Source organism: Ovis aries, chromosome 2 (assembly GCF_016772045.2).
Source record: "Ovis aries strain OAR_USU_Benz2616 breed Rambouillet chromosome 2, ARS-UI_Ramb_v3.0, whole genome shotgun sequence".
Lineage (NCBI taxonomy): Eukaryota > Metazoa > Chordata > Mammalia > Artiodactyla > Bovidae > Ovis > Ovis aries.
This window is the reverse complement of record NC_056055.1, coordinates 52,109,669-52,135,388: the sequence shown is the minus strand read 5'-3', so window position 1 is coordinate 52,135,388 and position 25,720 is coordinate 52,109,669. Positions and strand designations below refer to the sequence as shown.

Sequence of the window (25,720 nt, the reverse complement as noted above, 5' to 3'; positions counted from 1 at the left end):
AAGCCCCTTTTCAACTTGATAATTCTTCTTCCATAGAAAGGAAGTTTCTTGAATTGAATTTGGGCCTTGGGTTTTTAATTACACAGGATCAGGAAAAATTATATAACTATTCTATCAAACAATTCTATTTTGAAAGGAAACATGCTTACATCTCAAAAGTGCTATAAAAAGATTTTGGTATGGTAAAACTAGTTTGATTTCTACCCCCACCTCACACAGATGTTTGTTGATACCATTTATGTCAACTGAGAGAGAATTCTTTTTTTTTTTAAAGACTGTTCTACCAAAAGCTAGACTCAAAGAATATACAATATTCTAGAGTCAAATTCGTACTTTAGTTTTAATTTCACAGATATTAATAACCTCATGCATTCTACACAGATTCACTTTAAGAAAGCATATCTTTTGACTTGTTGCCTTTGTTAGTTTTGGGTTTATTTGTTGTTGTTGCTGTTAAGCACACAATGGTAGCTTTTATTTAAAGTTAAAACTTAAAAATATCATGGAATAGTAATCTCTGTTTTCAACAATATATGCAGTTTTTAAAAGAAACATTGGATGATCAGATCACAAGATATCATGACTCATACTCCTCATATATGGCAAAGACAGTCAACAATGTCTTTCATTAGAACCCCAAACATACTGTAACTATGTTCTGAGATGTTCTGACGCTAAGTTTCTGAAAGAAATGCAAACCAGAAAGTGGGTGGAAATTCCTCAATTATCTGGATTTAATTAGCTTTTATTCTGCCTTAAAATGGCAACCCACTCCAGTATTCTTGCCTGGAGAATTCCATGGCCAGAGGAGCCTGGTGGGCTACAGTCCATGGGGTCACAAAGAGTCAGTCAGACATGACTAAGTGATTTTCAACAATAGAAACACTATCTTACGCCTATGAATTTTCATATTGCTTAGTAATTTGAAAGGAGAATTCATTTTCCTTTCCAGGTATCCATAAATGAAGTAGAAGAAAAAGACTGAGTTGGCAGTGCTCAACTCAAAAACATGACATGAGAAAAAAAAAAAAAATGACATGTTCCAAATGTCTGTAACTATCCTACCTGGTTGTGACCTCAGAATCCCACCTTCCCACAGAACATTTTCTAAATGGATGGCTCACCAGTGCCTATTAAGCCCACAGTACAGATGAAATAATATTAGAAACGCTGTAACTGCTTGAAAAAAATTTAATCTCACATTCCAAGTGTAGGCCACCTAAAGAATATTTTTAACAAGCATACCAACTAAGTTAAGTAGTTCATTTGGGAACCACTATCTTACATTAGTGGAGAAGGAAATGGCAACCCACACCAGTGTTCTTGCCTGGAGAATCCCAAGGACAGTGGAGCCTGGTGGGCTGCCGTCTATGGGGTCACACAGAGTCGGACACGACTGAAGCGACTGAGCAGCAGCAGCATCTTACATTAGGGCTTCCCTCATAGCTCAGTAGGTAAAGAATCTACTGCAATGCAGGAGACCAGGGTTCTATTCCTGGGTCAGGAAGATCCAGTGGAGAAGGAAATGGCAAATCACTCCAGTATTCTTGCCTGGAGAATCCCATGGACAGAGAAGCCTGGCAGGCTACAGTCCCCGGGGTTGCAAGAGCTGGACAGGACTTAACCACACCGCACCATCCTACATTATCTTCCCCATATAATCTACTCTGTCAGACAGCATCAACACAGCACCAGGCTCTCCAGCTGACACCTGAAATATTCATATTCTATACCACTGAATGGTTTAGAATGGTTTAGCTTGTGACAAATCAAAGTTTATTATGGAAATTAAGAAGGTTAAAAAGAAGTCTAACATCCATTCTTGTACTAATTTCAGAGAGGGAAATCCCACAAAAAGGTGGGATTCTGAGTAGGGCCAAACTTCTCCATGAAAAGTTTTGTATCTGCTTAAGTGACCAAACAAGCACCAAGTTAAAGCCAGTGTTCAGAATCACAGAACACGGGAGATTTTCTAAGAAGCAATTTAAACATGCCTGATCTGAAGTGAACCCACTCCAATGTACGTACTCCTACTCCATGTTATGTGGGAAAGTAATAAATGACTGAAAAGGAAATTAATTATAATAAATAATCCCAACACAAAAATTTAGAACTTAAAAAGGGGGGGAGGGGCATATTTCTCAGGAAGAGCAAAGGTAAAACGGGACTGCAAATTCCCTTTAGTGGCCAAGAGAGTAATCACCTTTGCTTATATCAATCTTGTTTCTTCATCTGCACAATAAGGATAATAAAAACATCAATCTTAGAGGACTGTAGTGAAAATTAAATGAATTAATCCAGGTAAACCACTTAGAACAGAGCCTTGCACATAATAAGCACCCAGTAAATGACCACTAGATATTAAAAAACTAGTATGATTTGGAAAAACTGGAGGAAGACAGGCATTCCAAGCTGAAGCAACAAAGGAATAGAGGTGAAAAAGTGATACACAAATATATGGACAACAGGGTATTAAACTTCCCTGTAGAATATCCATGAAGAACAGCAGCAACTGGAATAATGAAGACCCAATTATGCTGGCCTCAAATGCAAAACCAAAAAATATTTCTTTTTCTTATAAGGCCATCACTTAAGTTTGTGATTTGATTAGATCTGTGCTTTAGCAATATTAATTATCATGATTATATCATATCACTATTATTTATGCAATTTTGATGTTCCCTGCCCTCTTATTAGGGGTTAGCAGATCAAAAAATTTGTTTGGTCAGCTAACACACAGTCAGAGTCTACTGCTAAACTGTGGCATATCTGAATCAAATCTGAAATTCTCACTGTGCCTGGTATATAGTAGGCATTCAATAAATGTTTTATCATTACTTTTACTGGCCACCAGAGAGCAGTGAAGTAAACCATCAGAGGCTATTTGCATATATACTGTAAGAAATATGTATTATCAATGAAGCAAATGAAGTAACTGAGTAACAGTGGTAAACTATAAGTCACTGCTGAGCAATTTATGTACCTAAAACTGGTGGTGGGTGGAAGAAATCAACCTTACATTTCATTAAAAGTAGATAAAATGGAACCCTGTATATTTTCAAATCTCACAAAATTTAGCTGTTAAATAGGTACAGTGTTTTTAAGGATTATTTGGGCAATATCTTTGTATGGACTACCCAGTATTCTTAAGTGATAATAAATTTAAGGCAGATTTCCTCAAGATGTCTGTACTCCCATGTTCATCACAGCATTATTCACAATAGCTAAGATAAGGACCCCAAGTGTCTGATGAATGAATGAATGGATGAAGAAGTTGGGTAAATGGATGCAATGGAATATTATTCAGCCATAAGAAAGAAGGAAATCCTTCCATTTGCAAAAACATAGATATAACTGGAAGAAATAATGTAAAGTGAAATAAGCCAAACAGAGAAAGACAAATACCATAAGATTTCACTTATTTGCAGAATTAAAAATATTTGTTTTTATTTTTTGTTGTTGTTGTTGTTTTTAAATTTAAAAAGTCAAACTGATAGAAACAAAGAGTAGAATGGTGGTTACCAGGGCCTTAGGAGTGGAGGAAATGAGATGCTGGCTGAAGGGCACAAGCCTTTAGTTATTAAGATAGGTAAGCTCTGAGGCTCTAATGTACGGTATGGTGACTACAGTTAATAGTACTTTGCCTGAAATTTGCTAAGAGAATAGATCTTAAGCATTCTCACCAAAAAAAAAAAGGTACCTATGTGAGGTAATGAATGTGTTAATTAACCTGATCATTGTAATCATTTCACCATGCAGACAAATACCAAACCATCATGTTGCACAGTTTAAATACGCACAATTTTATTTGTCAATAAAAATGGGGAAGGAGAAGAGAAAGAGAGGGAGGGAGGGAGGAGGAGAAAGAAAGAAGTATAAGAAACTAGTTAAAGAAATACACTAATAGCTAACATAGTAAACAGGGTTCTCCAGAAGACTGATTGCCAACAGAGCTCAGAAGCGTACCATGACAGGATGGTTGATGTAAGAGGTTACTAAGCACATTTTGTTGTTTAGTCGCTAAGGTGTGTCAGACTCTTTGGTGACCCCATGGACTGTAGCCCACCAGGCCCTCTGTCTGTGAAATTTCCAAGGCAAGAATACTGGAGTGGGTTGCCATCTCCTCCTCCAGGGGATCTTCCCAACCCAGAGATCAGACCCACATCTCCTGCACTGGCAGGCAATTCTTTACCACTAAGCCACAAAGGAAGACCTACTAAGCACATATCCCTATATTAATTGATTTTTTTTTTTTTTCTGGTGGTGGTAGCGGAAAATCAGCTTCCCAAAATGTCAGTCAGTGCTAACTTTTAGAAACTTAAAAACAAACAGATTAGCAAGAGTCCCCCTGGATAGTAAGTAAGTTATCTATTTGGCTTTCCTGGGCAATCAATCATTCTGGCAACACAAACATAAAGCAAAGTAGGCCTGGATTTCTACATACCTTCTTCTAAAGTACTTTTCAGTTGCAATTTTAGACTAGGGGGAAAAAAGTTCTGGCTGTCTTGTGCTTTTTAAAGCTTCAAGTATCTTGCAAGTATTAGAATTTAAAACCCTGAAAAGTATTCACTTAAACACATTCCCATCAGCATTACCAACAACACTCCATTATCCATCATTTTGGTACTGTCTCCAGATGATTTTAACCCCCTCCTGACTTCTCCCTACCAACAAGTACTTGGATACCATCTTTACCCTGCATGCCCCCATTACTTGGCTGTGCTTAGGGAATTATAGTTACAGTGATCCTTCCTTTAAAACATCCTCCAAGCACAAAGCCTTTTTGTATAATTAGGGATGAAGGGGGGCACCTTCCAGGCTCCACAACAAAGGGTCGGTGGTGGCAACATAAGCAGCAAGGAAAGAAGAGGAGCTGGGGCCATTCTGGTGGCCCTCGGGTCTGGTTCAATATTGTTTGAGGGGTTTTACTCATGGGTGTCCAGCCCAAAGGTTCTGCAAAGCCTCTGTACCCCTCCCATGAGGAGAGTAAAGGACCGGGCCTATCCTGACAGACAGAGAGATCACCACCAAGCCCAGGAGGAAGCATGAAAAGCAGGAGAAAAGAAAGCTGTGGCTGAAATATCCTCCTTTGTGCTGTTCTCAGTACTTCAGGTAATGAAGTCTCTGACAGTGATTCTCAGTACTTCAGGTAATGAAGTCTCTGACAGTGACACCACCATCCCATGAATCACTGGCAACCACCCAACAAATGCTCATTCAAACATGTATTCAGGCATCAACAGAAATCTACACAGGAAGACAAATCTATTAAAATGAAAAAAAAAAAAAAAAAGGTAGCCCAAAAGCCAAGCAAAAATATTTTTGTTAATTATGAGTCCTATCTCCTAATTGCAAAAGTGATTATGAAATGATGCCCACCCTACTACTTCAGTCTAAGTCTTCAAAACCACTCACTTTCCAGCTCTGTAACAATAAAACAGACTTTAACTGAAGATCAGTGAGCACCATCTGCAAACATTGAAATCAAAGGTGCTGAGGCAGAACAGATACTGACAGGTAACTTTCGACTCAAGGAACATCCCAGAAGCACTACAAAATATTCTATTACTTGACTGCTTGCAGCTCTCTCTTCCATGTATGTACTTCTTCTTATCATTTCTTCACTTCTATCAACAGGGTCAAATGGTCATATCAAAACTTACACACTCTCCCTCATTTCTATGCATATTTTATTACAAAAGCTGACAATGCAGTGATAGCTTTCCATATCATGACTGGAAGGAGCTGCTGTTAAAGGCTAACACAATAATCCCACCATTCTCCTCCATCTGCCCAACATCACTCTGGTTAACTGCCAAAGCAGTCCCTAGAATAGCACTAATATCCATTTAAAATAAAAACAGGAAAAAAAAAAAAAAAACCTGAAACTGCTTCGGGTAAGAATTGTTTATTCTCCTTGTATGGACAGAAGACTACTTTTGTTAAACATTTTCAGTTTTATTTGCATACATTTTTTAACAATTTTCTTTAAGACAGCAGCAAAAGCACAATGGTACCCTCTATCCATTAGCCTCGATCACGTTTAAAAATAATAATAAAAACAGCAACAGAAACCATTTCAAATTGTACCTCTCGAGCCCGCAGAACAGCACTCTTCCATGACAACTGCTCTGAAAAACACACTGCCATTATTTGCAGAAGCAGTAGGAAGTCCAGTCTTGTCCTTGGTTCAGCACTCCCCCTTCCTCTCTCTCCAAGAAAAAATGAAACAGCAGGAAACGTAAACAACCACTTAATGGAAAATACAAATGGGTAAATATTTTCCAAACTGGCTAAAAAGCCTCAGGTCCTAAGAAATTCAGGAATGCTAGTGTAGAGAGAAATAGGAAGAGAAAAAAATAGCATTGAATTTCCCCTCAAAATGAGCACTATATGAATGCAAGAGCAAACGTGGTACACAGCTACTTTCTCTCCTTCGCTTACCAGATGCTTCTGTCTTTTCAATGATTTCTTTCTCATTGTCTTTCCACAAATAATGGTATTTTTCAAACTGTTTATTCTGTACACATTTCTCTACACCCATAACAAATTTTACAATTTTGAGCTGACCTCTTTGGTTCAACTGAGCTTGGTAATGAAGAGGCAGTGGTAAGTCCCTTCCCATGAGAAGTTCACAAGAAGAAAACTCTTGCAGAGAGCCAGGACCAACAGTGACCAGCCCTATCCGCAGAGCCTGTGATGAGTATAGACAGGTAACAGCTTGAACAACAGTTCCAAAGCCACAGGGCCATGCTAGTTCAGAGAGCACCTTTATGAAGATTAGAAAAGGGTGTCCAACTAAGGGGACAGTTCCACACATGTGCATCTTGGTAAGAGGAGCACAAAATGGGTTTGTACTCCCACTTGAGAAACAAAACAAGTGTCCTGGGCTGAGCGTAAGTTATACAACCCTATATCAGCAGCCCTACAAAAGCGTACCTGGGGCAAAACTGCACCTCTAAAATAGGTTTCCAGAAAGAACCTCACCAATGGCAAACAGGCATTTCACATATTCCATCACCAGAAATCCTCACACGTTAATATAAATTCATTCATAAACATACTAGGACTAGAGGAAAAGGGTCTAGAAAGAAGGAAAAGTAGCAAATTTGGGAGAAAGGAAACTCTTCTGTCCAGAGCAATAATGAGTTGTTCCTAAAGCCCCTAATCTTTGACTACAGGTTCAAATAACTGAACTTCAAATGAATGTGCTAAGTTAAAACACTCAATCACTATTATCTACAGAGAAAGACAAGATCACATACATTTACCTCTGGGGGCATACTTTCTCCAATTTGCTAGTTTTCCTTCTCAGTCAGACACTATTTTGCCTCTGCACTAACTATAAAACTATATATAGTGATACGTGTGGTTAAAGTTTGTAAAACCCAATAAAGAGCCCTAGTAGGTGGTGGGCCTCTTGGATACCTGCATGAAAGTAAGAGGAATAGACAACCCAGATTATGAAGGGTTTAATATCCAATGGCTTCCAACCCTATCATTCTTTTATGCCCTGCAAAAGAGCTAAATATCTCATGAGTCCAAATTAGTCCCAGTCATGCAGGAGCAGCAACAGAAGACAGTCCAGGGGATAGACTGGGCAAAGCTGAGAAAGACCACAGCCCAGAGTCAGAAGAAACCTAAGGCAGTGGTCTCAAACTCCAGTGTGCATCAGAATCTACAAGGGAACATGTTCAGAATCAGATTTCTGGGTCCCTCCCTACATCTGATGGATGAAAATGTCCTGGCACACTCATATTCTGACAAAGCTCAAACTGCTGACCTAGGTCTACCCAGAAAGTTTAGAAAGACTGGGAAATCCTCCACGTGCCTTATCGGCTGTTCCAAAATAAAAGTCATCCATCACAAATCTAAGCTTTGCAGGTCAAAAAGGGGTGAGAAAAAGATCACCAGCCAGCATGCCTAACTGGCTGCGCAGGGCTAGAGCCTGCAGCCAGACTTTCATTATTATGGCACAAAACCCCTGTGCTATGTAAACAAGAAATTGTTTTGCATGTGAGAAATATTTCAAACATCTGAAAAAAAATTTAAAATAATATAATGAATATCCCTGTACCCTACATTGAAGATAAGCAAATCTTAATCTGCAATTGTCTGATTCAGATTTAATAACAGAATACTAGATATAATTAAAGCCCTCTGTGTGTCCCTCTGTGTACTCCTGACCAATTCCATTCCTTATCCACTCTTATGAAATAACCACTTCTCTGAATTTGGTGTTGCTACCATGAATGTTTTTATACTATTACTACATATGTACACACATACAGGGAGCTTCCCAGGTGGCTCAGTGATAAAGAATCCGCTTGCCAATGCAAAAGACACCGGTTCAATTCTTGGGTTGGGAAGATCTCCTGGAGGAGGATGAGGCAACTCACTCCAGTATTCCTCCCATGGACAGAGCAGCCTGGCAGGCTGCAGTCCATGGGGTCGCAGAGTTGGACACGACTGAGCGCACACAGACACAGAAAATATTACTGTGCATGTTTTCAGATTTTACGCAAGTGGAAACATTTCTCTAATAACTCTTCTGTTACTTGCTCGCCCACTCCATATTATGTTAAGATTCAACCATTTTAATGCATGCGGCTACAGTTTATTTTTCACAGTGCTATAATACTCAATTGTGTGGGACTATCTAACAATTTATGTATTTCCCTGTTGGTGGACATTTAAGCAGCAATGAACATTCTTCTTATTTTCTTGGACAAGTGTGCAAAGATTTCTTAAAGTATATACCCAGAAATGGGCATTTTAGGTAAATAGGTTTGACTGCCCTCCTTCAACCAGACATCATGTTACTCTCCATGATGGCTGTATCTATTTACATTCCCACTAGCAGTATATAGATGATTTCCTCATAACCTAATATTTTATTATCACAGCATTTAATTTTTACCAATCTGATAAGTGTGAAATGGCATCTCAATGATGTTTCAATTTGCATTTCCCTGATTTTAAGTTTTTGACAAGTAAATTTTCATGCTTTTATGTGTATCTGTCAAATAGGTTTTTCTCAGTTTTCTAAAAAAATGTAACCATCTTATCTGAATCAGGGGAGCTGTTCCCAAAGAACCTTGCCGACAGCCACTACAACTGGAAAACTGAGGTGCAGGAGGGCAACAAGAAAACAGCTGACTTAAACAAGGAATCATCCTGGACAAAGGGCCCTAATTAATGCATTTGCTAATTAGCCTTTCCCTTCCCTCTTTTGTCAAGCCTTACTTCCAAGACAATACTATGGGCCTGCCTTAGAAGCCGACAGAGAATGGGGGTGGGGAGCAGAACAGCTAAAACATTTATGTAAAAGTACTTACAACAGTCTTTACTCAAAAGAAAACGAAGTGATTGCCGACCAATACCTATTACTCAACCCTGTAAGACACCATCCTCCTCTAGGACTCCTTTCAAGCTCTATACCTTTGGCTCCCTCTCTGAAACAGTCCAATCTTTTTCTCGACACTAGACACTGTCTCCCTCCCTTCAGCAACCCTTTCATCTCCCTTCCCCCACAATGACAAAATACCCTCTCCGTTCCCCCTATTCCACAGCTTCCATTTTCTCGCTCCACGGGACCCTCCTCTATCTTTGTCACCTCTAGAACCCCAAGTTCCTTTCCAAGATGTATCTACAATAAAAACAACCTACTCGAAAGAAAAACGGGAATCCCAAGGGGTACACGGCCCAGTGCCATACCAGGCAGGCGGGTGTACCTAGTCCCGATCCTCTCACTTCCTTCCCCCTTTTCATGCCCAGGACAGCTGTTCTTTCTCTGAGGGTTACCCAAGTGTGACAAGTCCAGACCACCAGGGAAAACCTCACTTGGTTTTTCTGTAGCAGAAACGCCTTTACGAGGGTCATATATACACTTGTTTGGGGCATGAACGAAACTCGGGCCGTTTCGTGGAAAAGACACCTTACCAGCGTCTCCACAAAAGCAAGCAGGCCTCCCTCCTATTAATTCCAGCTGGATTGGTTTAATCCGTGCAGTGGTGGGGAAGGTGGCCTGGCAGAGACCAAATGGTCCCCGCGATCAGAAGTTTCCGAAGCTCTGACCCACTCACTCAAGAAAGCCCTCTTCCCCGAGAGCACAACCTCACAGGAGTCTCTCCTTCTGCGGATCCCCAAATCGAAATCCCAGCACACCACCAAGCCCCCAAATCCGCCGCCGCTCCGCGGTCCCAGCCCGCAACAGATGCTTCCTCCTAAACTAGCCCCAAAGCGCCGGGTGGGCGTGCCTGGGGATGGACCTAGCGCCCCCTCCTCCGCGATCAACCTCAGTTCTTCGGGGCTGGGGGCTCTTCCTCCTTCCAGCGCCCCCTACTCGGGGCCCGGGCCAGCCCAGAGGGGCCCTGGGTCCCAGCCAGGCTACGACTCTCGCCGGCTATGTGACCTTGGGCAAGTCACTTCCCCCACTAAGCCTCAGTTTCCTCCTCCGCCCAGCGGAGAGCTGGAGAGGTCCTGCCCTGCCCACTCTTCGGGGGGCGGGGGGGAGGAAGGGGGCGGTTAGCAACTGGGTGGGAAAACGCTTTGTGAGCCGCTCGGCACAGCGAGGACGCAGGACTCCCAGGGGCTCCGGGGCCGGACAAACCTGACCCGGACAACGCTCCACCCCCTCCGTGGGGCCGGGCTGCTGGACCGCACGCCTCTGCCCACCCCCATCCCCGGGATCAACCCACGCCCCTCCCCGCCTGGCCCGTTCCTGGACCCCGTACCTGCTCCCGGCGCTCGGCCGCAGGCGCCGCCACCCTGGGCGCCCGGCCGGAGAGGCCCGTGGCCCGGAGGGCTGAGGCGGCCGGCGGCAGGGGGCTCGAGCCGGGGCGGTGGGGCGCGCAGGCGGCGCGGGGGCCCGAGCTCGGCGGGGCCCGGCCTGGGAGACGACGACTGAGGCTGGAAGTGCGCGGCGGCCGCGGTTGCTGAGGCGGCTGCGGCGGCGACCGCGGCGGCGGCGCTTCCGCTCATGGCGGGGCCGCGGGCAGCGGCTCCGGCTGCGACTCGACTCCGGCGCGGCAGGCACTGGCTGGGCCCCGGCCGGCAGCGGCAGTGGCGGTGGCGGCGACAGAGGCGGCTCCCGGAGGGGGAGGAGGAGGAGCCGGGAAGCGGCAGCGGCGGCGGAGGGGGCGGGGACGCGGAGGGGGGCGGGGACGCAGCGCGGCAGCCGCCAATGGGCGGCGGGCTTCTCCGCAGACCAAAGCTCTGGGGCTGGGCGGGCGGCGCCGTGGGGCATCCTCTGCCGCTGCCGCTCGCTGAGGCGGGGAGGCTGAGGGCCGCCTGCCGGGAGAGCCCAGCTTCGGGGGCTGCTCCGCCCCCGGTCCGCCTCCGGGGCGCGGCCGCGGGCCTCCGGGGCCAGGCCTCTAGCGACCCAGGCCCGGGTGCACCTGGGCTCCGTCGCGGCTGCCTCTGGCGCCGGCGTTGGCTCCTGCGAGTTTGCCCGGGGCTTGGCCCGGGTAGCTGCTGCCCGCCAGCGCGCCCGCCCGCAGGCTCCCATTCCGTGGGTTGTGCCGCCTTGGCCTCCTTCCTCCACCTCTTCCCACACTAGAGCACAGCCTCCTCTCCTCTCTCTCTGTTGGGTGTTTTCTCAAAGTTTTTCGTTTTCAGACACTTAGGACAGAAACTCTCCCTTCTCTTCTTCGGCTGTGTATTTCAGTGATGAATCAGTCTCTGCGGACCCAGAGAGGGTAGCAGACGCAGAAACGAAACGGATAGAGGTGTGCTGCCTTCTTTGAATCTAGAGACCCATCTTGAATTATGAACAGAAGCCAAAAATCTGGCTCAGCCCTGGCCCCTCGCCCCTTTTCTGACTTTCTCTTCCTCTTTCCTACTTTAAACGCCCTTGTTGTTAAAAGACTTGCAGGAAGCCATCCAACTCGGCTGGGCCTAGTCTCAAAAGGAGAGGCTGTGCGGTGCAGAAAGGCTTTTGAGTTGTGCTGAGAGCTTTTTTTTATTAGAGAAGAATTCCGCAGATTCATGCCCCCTTGCTCCCTCCTCTTCTTGGATGTGATGTTAGTTACTGAACCCATTTTCCTTTCATGTTTCTCTGACTTTCCTATCAAAGCCATAGGGGAGCAAAATAATCTCAGTCATGTACTAGGAGTGCCTCTAAGTACAGCCATGCGGGTGAGGGTGCAGCTAAACTGCTGAATAGATCATTTCTGTGTTGTCCTCAGCCTTTCTTCACATGCAGCCACCAACTGGGGACTGAGCAGGGAGAGAGAGAGCTGCAAGTTGACAAGGCGCAGTGCTACAGTGGCGGCTGGCTGGGTGAGAGAAGTGCAGATGAATCTTTGGCAACAGACATTTCGAATTCCACCCTAACACTTAATGAAGTGTGTGATCTTTTCATTTATACAATCATGACAAATGCTAGACTCTAAAGACGTAAGGATAAAGATACAGTCCAGGCCTTCAAAGAGTTTACAGTCTCCTTGGAGGTTGATGAGACACATTCTTAGAAGTAAAGTATGTAAGGATGAGTAGGAATTTACCAGGTGGAGCAGATTGGAGGAAAGTGGACTGGGAAGATGTTAAAGTTACAATTAGCTCAAGGACTTAGTATTATCTGAATCCCATCCTTAACTTTCTGGTCATCCAGGAGGCAGGTAACGTATTACTAGCTGGGTTTGGTCTCAATGTCTACTGTAGAATGCCCGTAAGCTATAGCATTCTTATCTCTGTCTCTTTTTTTTTTAATAGTTTTTTAAAAATGTGTATTTATTTGGCTGCATTGGGTCTTAGTTATTGCATGAGGGATCTTTGAATCTTTCATCATGCCACATGGACTCTCTTGTTGTGAAGTGGGGACTCAGTCATTGTGGCACCTGGGCTTAGTTGTTCCAAGGCACGTGGGATCTTAGTTACCCAGTCGGGGAACTGATTCTTAGCCAGTGGACCTCCAGGGAAGTTTCTCTTATCACCTTTGATAGATCTCACAGCCTTGCATGAAATCAGGCCTATTTCCACTCCAAAGCCCAAGCTCCAGTTGCAACTCTTACAACTTCAGCTGGTCAAATGTTTTGTACACTATCCCTAGAAGAAAAAAGGCAGGAAAGCAGTTTAACCCAGTAATCAAAGGCACCCATTGAGGCTTCATTGCAGGCCAAGAAGAAACAAGGGAGAAGGCCAGGCTAGGCCCTGGGCCTCCTCATCTTGCCAGTTAAGGGATGCAAAAGAAAATGGATGACATCCATGTGTTCTGTGACCTTTATCTCTGAAAATTTCTGTCCTCCAGCAATGATCGGGAAAGGAGATGAGTATGATGTATTCAGGAAACCACAAGTTTTATAGGGCTGGAACACAGCCTGGTAGAGAGTTGAGAGAGATCAGACAAGAGAATTAACAGGAGGCCAGAAGACCATAAAAAATCTTGAATGCATCTGAACTTAACCCAAGTAACTAAAGAGACGGTAAAGCATCTGTCTACAATGCGGGAGACACAGGTTCGATCCCTGGGTTGGGAAGATCCTCTAGAAGAGGAAATGGCAATCCACTCCAGTACTATTGCCTGGAAAATCCCATGGACAGAGGAGCCTAGTAGGCTACAGTCCATGGACTTGCAAAGAGTTGGACATGACTGAGCAACTTCATTTAATAATCAGGCTTCCCTGGTGGCTCAGACGGTAAAGTGTCTGCCCGCAATTCAGGAGACCTGGGTTCGATTCCTGGGTCGGGAAGATCCCCTGGAGAAGGAAATGGCAATCCACTCCAGTACTCTTGCCTGGAAAATCCCATGGACGGAGGAGCCTGATAGGCTACAGTCTATGGGGTTGCAAAGAGTTGGACATGACTGAGCGACTTCAATTCACTTATTGAAGGGTTTAGTGAGAGTGACGTGATCAAATTCAATTTTGGAAAGACTCTGGCTGCTGTGTACAAAATAGGTTGGAAGGGAATAAGAAGAGAGGTGATAAAACCAACTAAAAAGTTATCCTATCGGACAAAAGATGAAAGTGACCCAAACTGAGGCAGAGATGATAGGAATAGAGAGATATTATGGTGGTAACGGAGAAGGTGATGGCAACCCACTCCAGTACTCTCGCCTGGGAAATCCCATGGGCGAAGGAGCCTGGTAGGCTACGGTCCATGGGGTCCATGGGGTCGCTAAGAGTCCGAAGCGACTAAGCGACTTCACTTTCACTTTTCACTTTCCTGCATTGGAGAAGGAAATGGCAACCCACTCCAGTGTTCTTGCCTGGAGAAACCCAGAGATGGGGGAGCCTGGTGGGCTGCCGTCTATGGGGTCGCACAGAGTCGGAAACGACTGAAGCGACTCAGCAACAGCAACAGCAAAGGTGGTAAATTCATCAAGACATAGATAGCTGTTGAAAAAGGTGAAAGAGAATCAAAGATGACAGAGATTTTTGGCTTGGGCAACTGGGTGAGAGTGGTGCCATTCCTGAAGGTGGGGAGTCCTGGATGGGGAACAGAGAACTATAAACTTGGTTAAATCAGTTTATTTTTCTAACCCTCATTCTCCTATTCATATAAGGCAGAAGGGCTGAGGAAATTTATCTAGACTCACTACTATACTATTACTAAAGTCCTTCTAAGATTGGTACCCAGAAACTTACAAAGAGAGGCAAGATAGCAGAATTGCCCTTTTCACTTTTTATTTCCATTTTGTTTTATTATGGTAAAAAAAAAATATATATATATATATATATGTAACTTTCACTTCAGTTCAGTTGCTCAGTCGTGTCCGACTCTTTGTGACCCCATGAATTGCAGAACGCCAGGCCATCCTGTCCATCAGCAACTCCCGGAGTTCACTCAGACTCACGTCCATCGAGTTGGTGATGCCATCCAGCCATCTCATCCTCGGTCGTCCCCTTCTCCTCCTGCCCCCAATCCCTCCCAGCATCAGAGTCTTTTCCAATGAGTCAACTCTTCTCATGAGGTGGCCAAAGTATCAGAGTTTCAGCTTTAGCATCATTCCTTCCAAAGAAATCCCAGGGCTGATCTCCTTCAGAATGGACTGGTTGGATCTCCTTGCAGTCCAGGGGACTCTCAAGAGTCTTCTCCAACACCACAGTTCAAAAGCATCAATTCTTCGGCGCTCAGCCTTCTTCACAGTCCAACTCTCACATCCATACATGACCACAGGAAAAACCATAGCCTTGACTAGACAGGACCTTAGTTGGCAAAGTAATGTCTGCTTTTGAATATGCTATCTAGGTTGGTCATAACTTTTCTTCCAAGGAGTAAGCGTCTTTTAATTTCATGGTTGCAGTCACCATCTGCAATGATTTTGGAGCCCAAAAAAATAAAGTCTGACACTGTTTCCACTGTTTCCCCATCTGTTTCCCATGAAGTGATGGGACTGGATGCCATGATCTTCGTTTTCTGAATGTTGAGCTTTAAGCCAACTTCTTCACTCTCCTCTTTCACTTTCATCAAGAGGCTTTTAGCTCCTCTTCACTTTCTGCCATAAGGGTGGTGTCATCTGCATATCTGAGTTTATCGATATTTCTCCCGGCAATCTTGATTCCAGCTTGTGTTTCTTCCAATCCAGCATTTCTCATGATGTAGTCTGCATATAAGTTAAATAAGCAGGGTGACAATGTACAGCCTTGACGTACTCCTTTTTCTATTTGGAACCAGTCTGTTGTGCCATGTCCAGTTCTAACTGTTGCTTCCTGACCTGCATACAGAGTTCTCAAGAGGCAGGTTAGGTGGTCTTGTATTCCCATCTCTTTCAGAACTTTGCACAGTTTATTGTGATCCACACAGTCAAAGGCTTTGGCATAGTCAATAAAGCAGAAGTAGATGTTTTTCTGGAACTCTCTTGCTTTTTCCATGATCCAGCGGATGTTGGCAATTTGATCTCTGGTTCCTCTGCCTTTTCTGAAACCAGCTTGAACATCAGGGAGTTCACGGTTCACGTATTGCTGAAGCCTGGCTTGGAGAATTTTGAGCGTGACTTTACTAGCATGTTTATCGTTTTAATAATTTTCAGGTGTACAATTCAGTGGCATTAGCTACTATTAATATCTTAGTTTGAGCTGCCATTACAAAATACCACAGGCTCAGGGCTTCCATGGTGATCCAGTGGTTAAGAATCCACCTTGGAATACGAGGGACACCAGTTCGATTCCTGGTCCAGGATCCCACATGCCTTAGAGCACCTAAGTCCATGAGCCAAAAGTACTGGAGTCCGTGTGCCTAGAGCTCATGCTCTGCAACAAGAGAAGCCACCACAATGAGAAGCCCAAGCACCACAACGAAGAGCAGCCCTACTCTCCGCCACTGGAGAAAGCCCAAATGCAGCAACGAAGATCCATCATGGCCAAGAACTAACTAAATAAATCCTCTTTAAAAATCCTTTAAAAAATACCAGGCGGGTGGTTCAAACAATAGAAACTTATTTTCTCACAATTCTGGAGGCTAAACATCCAAGATCTACATGCCGTCATGATCAGTTTCTGGTGAGAGCTCCCTTCGTAGCTTGTAGATGGCTGACTTCCCACTGTGTCCTTACATGGTGGGGAGAGAAAGAGAGTAAACTCCCTGTTGTCCCTTCTTGTTGTTGCTATTGGTCAGTCACTCAGTCATGTCCAGCTCTTTGCAACCCCATGGACTGTAGCCTGCCAGGTCCTTCTGTCCATGGGATTTCCCAGGCAAGAATACTGGAGTAGGTTGCCATTTCCTCCTCCAGGGGATCTTCCCAACCTAGGGATTGAACCTGCACCTCCTGCACTGGCAGGCGGATTCTTTTATTATTATTATTTTAATTGAAGGATAATTGCTTTACAGAATTTTGTTGTTTTCTGTCAAACATCAAGATGAATCAGCCAAAGGTGTACATATGTCCCCTCCCTCTTGACCCTCCCTCCCATCTCCCTCCCCATCCCACCCCTCTAGGTTGATACAAAGCCCCTGTTTGAGTTCCCTGAGTCACAAAGCAAATTCCCATTGGCTATCTCCTTTACATATGGTAATATAAGTTTCCATGTTACTGTCTCCATACATCTCACCCTTTCCTCCGCGCCGCCCGCCCCCACCCCCCGCCTGACCCTATGTCCATGAGTCTGTTCTCTGTATCTGTTTCTCCACTGCTGACAGGCAGATTCTTTACCGCTGAGCCACCAGGGAAGCCCCTGTATCCCTTTTTATAAGGACATTAATCTCATCTTGAGGGTCCTACCCTCAAGACCTCAAAACCTAAAATCTCCCCAAGGCCCCGTCTACAAATGCTATCTCATTGAAAGGTTAGGACTTCAATATACGAATAGGGGAATGCATAATTCAGTTCATAGCAACTACATTCACATTATTTTTCAAACATCACCACTATCCATTTCCAGAACTTTCCCATCATCCCAAGCAGGATCTCTGCATCTATTAAAGAGTAACTCTCCAATTCTCCCTTCCCCCAGTCCCTGGTACCTCTATTCTACTTTCTGTCTCTATGAATTTACCTATTCTAAATACCTCATACAATATTTGTCCTTTGGGGTCTGGCTTATTCCACTTAGTGTAATGTTTCACAGTTCAATCCTGCTATAGGATGTATCAGAATTTCATTTCTTTTTAAAGCTGAATAATACTATATTGTATGTATACTTCATGTTTTCTTTATGCATTCATCCATCAGTGGATATTTATATTGCTTTCACCTTTGGCTATTGTGAATAATATTGCTATGAACATTGATGTACAAGTGTTTGCTGAGTCCCTACTTTCCATTCTGTTGAATTCCACGTTAGAGTGGAATTGCTGCGTCATATGGTAATTCTATATTTAACTCTTTGAGGAACCACCAAACTGTTTTCTACAGTGGCTACACCATTTTACATTCCCATCAGCAATGCGCAAAGTTTCCAATTTCTCTACATCCTCATTGACACTTGTTATTTTCCGTTTTATCTTTCTTATATTAGCCTAGCCATCCTAATGGATGTGAAGCGGTATCTCACTGTGGTTTTGATTTGAATTTTCCATTTCACTTTCAAGGCCAGCATGTCTATTACTTGTATTTGTTTTCCAACTTGGTTTGCAAAAGTTTGGGGTGGGGATATCAACAGAGGAGGGAGATGGTAAGAAAATAATGAAAGAGTTATTTCCTGGAAGTGATGGACTTCTAATAGTACGTAAAACAAAGAGAAGAGCAAGACAGTCTTGGCTACAATGCAGGATAACATTCTGCAGCTTTAGCAGCTGAAGGATTCCAGATGAGTGACAGTGACAGTCATAACCATATCCAGCAAAGGCAGTGGAAATAGCAACACCAAGTGGAAAAGGCTTGAGCATGAGATGATGAATTTAAATATGAATACCACATGACTATTCTTGTTCACAGACACAAGACAAACACCTGTGAAACACCTCTGAGGTTGCCCTGAAGCACCTGGGGATGTGTATTGCAAGGTATGGGCGAGAGCAAAAGAATACATGTCGAGTATTTTTCTCACTGTTTTAACATGAATATGTGTTAGTTTCTATTTTCTTAGGCTAGTTTTCTAAAAGTAGAATTGTTAGGTCAATGTTTTTAAAATTTCACTTTCCAGAATGATTGTAGTGGCAATTTGTTTATATAGTCTTTTATTTATTTTTACTTAAATGGAGGGGGTTGACTCAATCCTATTCTTCACTTGCAAAGCCTCTCACATTGCTTTATTTATTATTCTCTTTTTTCCATATTTTCCAATCTCATCCCCCTTTCTCTCCATAGGAAATCATTCCAGTCTGTTTAGTGTACCTCCTTTTGTCTCAAGATGTCTATTTGTAATGTGTATCATTGTTTTAGACACATATGTTTTTTCCTTATATAAGTAATAGTATAATTTTTTCCTTTTTTTTCTTCCTTGCAGTAATATGTTTTTATGATCTAGTCCACTGCTTATCATTACTGCATTATACTCCATCCACCACATTTTGCCCAGAATTTCAGTTATGGACATGCAAATTATCTCCCAACTCCCCACAACCAAAAACAATACTGCTGTGAATATCTTCAGATTTTCCTTCCATGTGGGCTCAGTCATGTCTGACTGTTTGTGACCCCATGGACTGTAGTCCACAAGGCTCCTCTGTCCATGGGATTCTCCAGGCAAGAATAATGGACTGGGTTGCCATTTCCTCCTCCAGAGGATCTTCCCGACCCAGGATTTGAACCCACGTCTCCTGTGTCCACTGCACTGGCAGACGGATTCTTTACCGCTGAGCCACCTGATACTTATATGAATACCTTTATATGCCATTATTGGGACCTGTGAGAATTTGGGAGGTGTTATGTAGTCAGTAGCAGAATTGAATATTTTATAGTTTTTTCCTCCTTTATATACCTTTGATTTTCATTTTTTGATTATTGATAAGGATAAATGGTGCGTGTGTGTGTGTATTTTTTAACCACTGTGTACTTCCAGGAGTTTTCTTACCACGTCCTTAGCCCTATCCTCCATTGCTTCTTTGAAGGCTAATTTACTTTGTAATTGATTGTAACACATTGAATAAATGTGATACATGAGTCCACACATGAATTCATAATGATACTCAAAGAGAGAAAGGAGGAAAAAAATCCATTTGCCACCAATGGAAATACTATAACACCAACTCCTTTGTCAGGAAATTGATAATTAAAGAGAAAGAATGAAGCGTTTAATCTGCCATTTTTGGAAGAAATTAGGCTCAGTCCCAACTGATGAGGGAAAACTCTTTTTTATAGAACAATGTCAACTAATAAATGTAGGACTGATAAAATTAGAAAATCACCATTTTGCAATCTCCAATAAGATAATTGATTCAGGCAAGGATCATCAGTGAATGTGAAACTATTAGAAAAAGGAAAAAAGAAAAAAGACCAATCTACCTTTGTATCAGTTTCCTTCCACTCACTTGCCCTAGAACAGTTCCAATTTGCCTGCTGCTCCCACCATTCTGTTGAAACTGAAATGCTTGAAAGACAACGGTGACTTCTCAATTGCTAACCACAATGGTCTTTTCTCACCCTCCATGATCTCTTTATGGTATTTGACATTGGAAGCCACCTTTTTCTTGTAACTCTCTCCTTTCATCCACAAAAGCCTGGTTATCTGTTGCTATATAACAAACCCACTTTGTATTAAATGGTTTAAAATAGTAAGTTATTATTTCTCATGGTTCTGTGGGTGGACAGGGTTCAGTTGGGTGTTTCTTCCTCGGGATCTCTTTTAAGGTTGCAGTCAGATTCTAGCTAGGGCTAGAGTCATCTGAAAGTTCAATTAGGATAGATATCCAAGATGGCTTCCTTACTCATCTGGTCCCTAATCTGAGATGGCTGAAACAGCTGGGGGTTAGCAGGGTGTCTCTCTTTCTCTCAGTGTGGCTAGCCTGGGCTTCCTAATAGCTAGTTGGTCTCAGGATAGATCCGCTTCTTACATAGCGCCTGGCTACCCCTAGAGTTAATATTCCAAGTGTCCCAGGTCAAAACTGCAAGGCTTCTTATGAGACAATTAATGGTTTCTTTCTCATCCAGTATGTATCATCCATTATGTCCAGCACTGGGCTCTTCAGAGGGAAAAGAACTAAAGACCCTTCCAAAGTGGAGTGTAAAACTCATCCTTATTTTTATTGTTTCGTTTTTAACTATGTGTGTATCCATATCTAACCCCAAAGCAATTTTGAAATACTCACTTTATATCAAGTCTTTCCAAAGCATTTTATAAATTAGTTTTCATACAACCAGGAAGTCTTTTCTTTAGCATTGTGCTTCTGCAGTTACTTAATAGTTAATTAAATAACATAATTTCAGTAATAAATATAGCTAACATAAACAGTTTGGGGAACAAAGTACCAGAACAGTCTATTGGCTCTGAGTGTTCAATATACAAGGACACAAATCAGTGTATTTTACGTAGGGAATGAGAAACATTGGTCAGGCTGGTCAATCAGTTAAAAGGGTTCCTAATTTATCTTTTATTGAACTTTTTGAATTGGAAGTAACAGACACCACATTTAAGAAACATGCAGAATTTATTGGCTTGAGTTGGGGGCTCAAATGGTGTCACCAGCTCCCAATATTTCTCCATCTCTCATGGTGCTTGGCACCATGTTCAGTTCAGTCAGTTCAGTCACACAGTCATGTCTGACTGTTTGCTACCCCATGGACTGCAGCACACCAGGCTTCCCTGTCCATCACCAACTTCTGGAGCTTGCTCAAACTCATGTCCTTCGAGTTGGTGATGCCGTCCAACCATCGCATCCTCTGTCGAGAGCCACCGGTTGGCTTCATGCAAGATTCCATGTGGGGGCAAGATGGTAATGCCGGCTCCTAGTACAGAAGAGAAATCATGTGTTCCTCTCAGCAATCCCACCAACACTCACTACTCGTCACTGGCTAAGATTGGGTATGTGCCCACCCCTGAACCAATTTGTGGCCAGGGCAATGTATTAACGTGATTGCTTAGGTTCCCTAGAAACCCAACCTAACCCCATGGAATAAGAAAAATTGCCTTCAAATGTTCCAGCATGCAACTATAGAAGTCCATCCTTGCAGGAATGATTGAAGGAAGGACGATGTGTTGCTTGAGGGCAAGTAAAACTTCTTGTTCCTCCCTGTATTCCCTCCCCAACTAACCAGCACCTTGCCTGTTCTTCTGAATACAGCAGTCATTACTTATGGTGAACTAAAAATCGCATTCATCTTTTTCTTCATTTACTGTGCATCTTAAGGCAATTTACAGAAGACTTGCCCTTGGTGTGCAAATTGCCAGTCCCCATTTGCCTGAATGTTGTTATCTTTTGATCTCTCATGCTGTCAAAAGGTCTCAAGCATAGGTTTGAATGGAGTTTGGGATTGAAAGACCCACAGAACTGAGCTCCTTCTAGAATGCTCTGAGTATAGTCTTTCCTCTCCAGCTCAGGTCTTGCCTGTTGCTTTATAATACTGGTGAGGCAGTTTTAATTTTACCTTCTGGGTTTATACTAGAGCCACTTTTAAGGACTCTCCTTGGGTCTTTCCGGTAGTCCTCTTCTCTCCCTTCCCCCTTCCCTTGGTCCCTCCCTTCCCTGCAGCCACAGCTGCCTGGCTCCAGGGCACTCAGACGGCACTGTTGCCTAGGCAACGCAGGAGGGGGCTTCAATCTCCTGTCTCCCCAGAGGGGCTGGGCTGGCCCTGAGCCAGAAAGAAGCAGGGGGCAGGGGACCCAACTGGCCCTGCACAGAGTGTGTTGGGAAGTAAACAGACCATTGGTGTGCTGCTACCAGAAGAGATGGGGAATGTCATGGGTGTGATTGTGTTATACAAGCAAACCGCCGAGGATGCTATGGCTGACTGAGAGAACAGGAATGCGACAGGAAAAAAGAAGGCCTGACACATCTTGGCCTGATGCAGTATCAGGGGGTAAAAAGGCTGAGGCTTGCAATAGCTGACTGGAGCTGTGGTAAAAAGTATTACAAACCATTTCTGTATTACAATCAGAAAAGTATTGTCTCACTGTTCTGGAGGCTAGAAGTCCCAAATCAAGGTATTAGATGGACCACTCTCCCTGCAAAACCTGTAAGGGCACCCTTCCTTGCATTTTCCTAGTTCCTGATGTGTGAGTGCATGCTAAGTTGCTTCACTTCTTTGCAACCCTACAGACTGTAACCTGCCAGGCTCCTCTCACCATGAGATTCTCCAGGCAAGAGTACTGGAGTGGGTTGCCATGCCTTCCTCCAGGGAATTTTCCCAACATAGGTATCGAACCTGAATCTCTTGTGTCTCCTACATTGGCAGGGAGTTTCTTTACATCTAACGCCACCTTTCCTGCCAATCTTTGGCATTCCTTGGCTTGCAACTCAATAACTCCAACCTCTGCCTTCGTGGTCACATGGCATTCTCCGACTGTCTCTTCATGTGGTCATCTTCTTACAAGGACATCAGTTATATTGGGCTAGGAGTCCACCCTACTTTTCTATGACTTCATCGCAATGAATTACATCTGCAACAATGCTATTCCCAAACAAAGTCACATTCTGAGGTTTGGGGGGTTACGACTTCAACATACATTTTCTTAGGGGACACAATTCAACCTCTCGTGACTTCCCCAGACAGGTGTCAACGATGGGCTTAGAAGTTCCTGTCTTATAAAACAAAGACCTAGAAAGGTTACTTGACTGAGCTAAGGAAGAGGTGGAACACCAAGCTGAGGAACTTGGCTTTTATTTAGCAGAGAGGAATCATGAAGGGTTTCAGAGCAAGTAGCAGTGTAACCACCTGTGTGACTACCTATGAGACTCGAGATTTTGAGTCCGTAGTTGCTTTTTATTTTTTAGTACCAGTGGAATGAGCCCCTTCTTTCTTCAGTGCATAGTCATATTCCCTGTCTAAGTCTCAACCTAATTATGTAGTTGAAGCATGGATAAGCCTCCAAAGTGAATAGCACACAGTTTGAGACGTGCGCTTTTGGTCTTCTTCCCTGGTGGCTCAGCTTGCAATGCGGGAGATTGGGGTTCGATCTCTGGGTTGGGAAGATCCCCTGGAGAAGGGTACGGCTACCCACTCCAGTATTCTGGCCTGAAGAATTCCATGGGCTATGCAGTCCATGGGGTTACAAAGAGTGGGACACGATTGAGTGACTTTCACTTGGCACAATAAGAGTGCCATTTGCCAACCATGTCAGCCTCGATTGCCTGATAGTCAAATGAAGATAATAAGAGTATCTATCTCACAATATATATCACGCGTGCGTGCATGCTAAGTTGCTTCATTCATGTCTGACTCTATTCGACCCTATGGACTGTAGCCCGCTAAGATCCTCTGTCCATGGAATTTTCCAGGCAAGAGTACTGGAGTGGGTTGCCATGCCCTGCTACAAGAGATTTCCTGGCCCAGGGATCAAATCTGAGTCTTCTGTGTCTCTTGCATTGTAGGTGGATTCTTTCCCCAGTGAGCCACCTGCAAAGCCCAATATATATATTTACATATATTTGTAATTGTATCTTAGAAGAATGTCTGGCAAAGTAAGAACTCAATAAATGTTCACAATTATGCAAACATGGACAGTTCATTTGGTGAAGAAAGGCAGGAAAACAATTTTTAGTAGTGCTGGGTGTAGACTTTAGACCCTGGAACTACCATTCCTTCTCTCTTCCAGGAGTAACAGTCTTCCAGCGTTCTTGCCTGGAGAATCCCAGGGACGGGGGAGCCTGGTGGGCTGCCGTCTACAGGGTCGCACAGAGTCGGACACGACTGAAGTGACTTAGCAGCAGCAGCAGCAGCAGCAGCAGCATGTCTACACAGCACCTTTCAGGTTTCAAAGCAGTCTGCATTCATTCTCTCCCTGTGTGATCTTTGTCACAGTCTTGTGAGACAGTCAGGGCTCCATTGTTGTCCCCATTTTGCAGATGAGAAACTGAGACTAAGATGGAATAAATCAGCTGCTTTTAACTTTTTCTCTTCCGGGACATTTTGAGAGATGATGCTTTCAGGTGCACACACTTCCCACTGTAATTCTTGCCATATCTTTATCCCTTTCTCGCCTATTATAAAGTATTTTATGTCACACAGCCTTAAAAGAAGGGTAATGAGAGCTATATGCAATTCATGTGGAACTATATCTTTGATACCTTATTGATGAAAAAATCAGATTGTAAATTTACCACTTACTATAATATTCTATGTATGTTTACACATGTATCAAGTTATCAGTGAGTCCATATAGGAGAGTTCGCAGTGGTTAACTCTGTAATTGAGGAGTAAAAAAGTGGGCAGAGTGAATGGAGGGAGCATTCACTTTTACTTTATATAATTTTTAAATGATTCTGTATTATTTTTATAATGAAAACCTAATTTCATTTTGAAAATATTCAGTATGCAAAGCAATGTTATTATATGCATACCTTGAAACTGCTCTAATTTTCTTCAAGGAAATCATTCATGAATATGCATAGGCTATCTCTGGAAGGGTATTTTAAAAACTGATGACAGTAGTTGCCTCTCAAAAGGAGGAATGAGGGACCAGTGTTTGGACTCAGGGATGAGAGGAAAATGGACTTTTCACTGTATACTCTTCTATAAAATTTAATTTGTTTTTTAACCAAATACATGTATTATGAATTCAAATGAATTAAGAGAAAATTACTAAAAGCTTCAGTGATTTATAATTATCAATGAATAATTTGTAACTCACCTCAGGACCAATTACCACACACCAGTGCTTCCTCCTGGGTTAGATACTGAGCAGAGTGTTAAGATCCAAACTCAGGGCTCCTGATACCAAGTCTGTGACTGTTTATATACCAGGAAGAAAATGGGACAACAGAGGATGAGATGGTTGGATGACATCACCGACTCAATGGACATGAGTTTGAGCAGTCTCCACGAGTTAGTGATGGACGGGGAAGCCTGATGTGCTACAGTCCACGGGTTGCAAAGAATCAGACACGACTGAGCGACTAAACTGAACTGGTTGCTTTAAGGGCTGCACCCTGCCATTCCTCAAACCCCTAAGGCCCAACTCCCAGGCTCCAGAAACCATGGCAGTAACATCACAATTATCATGGCAGAAGAGTCAGGACTGTGAAGTTAACTCCCCAACTAGTCTTTACCAGTCACACTTCCATATTGTTTCTTTTTCTCACGATGAGAAATAACTCACGTGGGATAAAATGTGCACATATTAAATGTTCATCGCAGTGAATTTTTAAATATGTTCAACTGTGTACCATCCCAGTTCAAAATAAACACCATACCACCTTTCTAGAAGGCGCCTCCTGCTCATCCCACCCCCTAAATGTAACCCCT

The 25,720-nt window shown here is 43.4% G+C and overlaps 1 protein-coding gene and 1 long non-coding RNA gene across 8 annotated transcripts in view; one reads left to right on the top strand and one right to left on the bottom strand.

Annotated features, from left to right (window-relative positions):
- The window catches only part of RNF38 (ring finger protein 38), a 129,106-nt gene extending 118,012 nt beyond the window's left edge, over positions 1-11,094 (bottom strand). For all 7 annotated transcript variants that reach the window (XM_027964416.3, XM_042243248.2, XM_042243249.2 and 4 more), the window contains exon 1: positions 10,737-11,094. In XM_027964416.3, coding sequence (XP_027820217.2) covers positions 10,737-10,983 — 247 coding nt within the window. In that variant the 5' untranslated portion in view covers positions 10,984-11,094. The remainder of the gene's footprint in view (positions 1-10,736) is intronic.
- A 248-nt stretch (positions 11,095-11,342) lies between these two features.
- Positions 11,343-24,221, top strand: LOC132659165 (uncharacterized). The gene is made up of 3 exons (XR_009599203.1): positions 11,343-12,282; positions 18,317-18,384; positions 24,072-24,221. It is a non-coding gene; the product is annotated as an uncharacterized LOC132659165 (long non-coding RNA).
- The last annotated feature ends 1,499 nt before the right edge of the window (positions 24,222-25,720 follow it).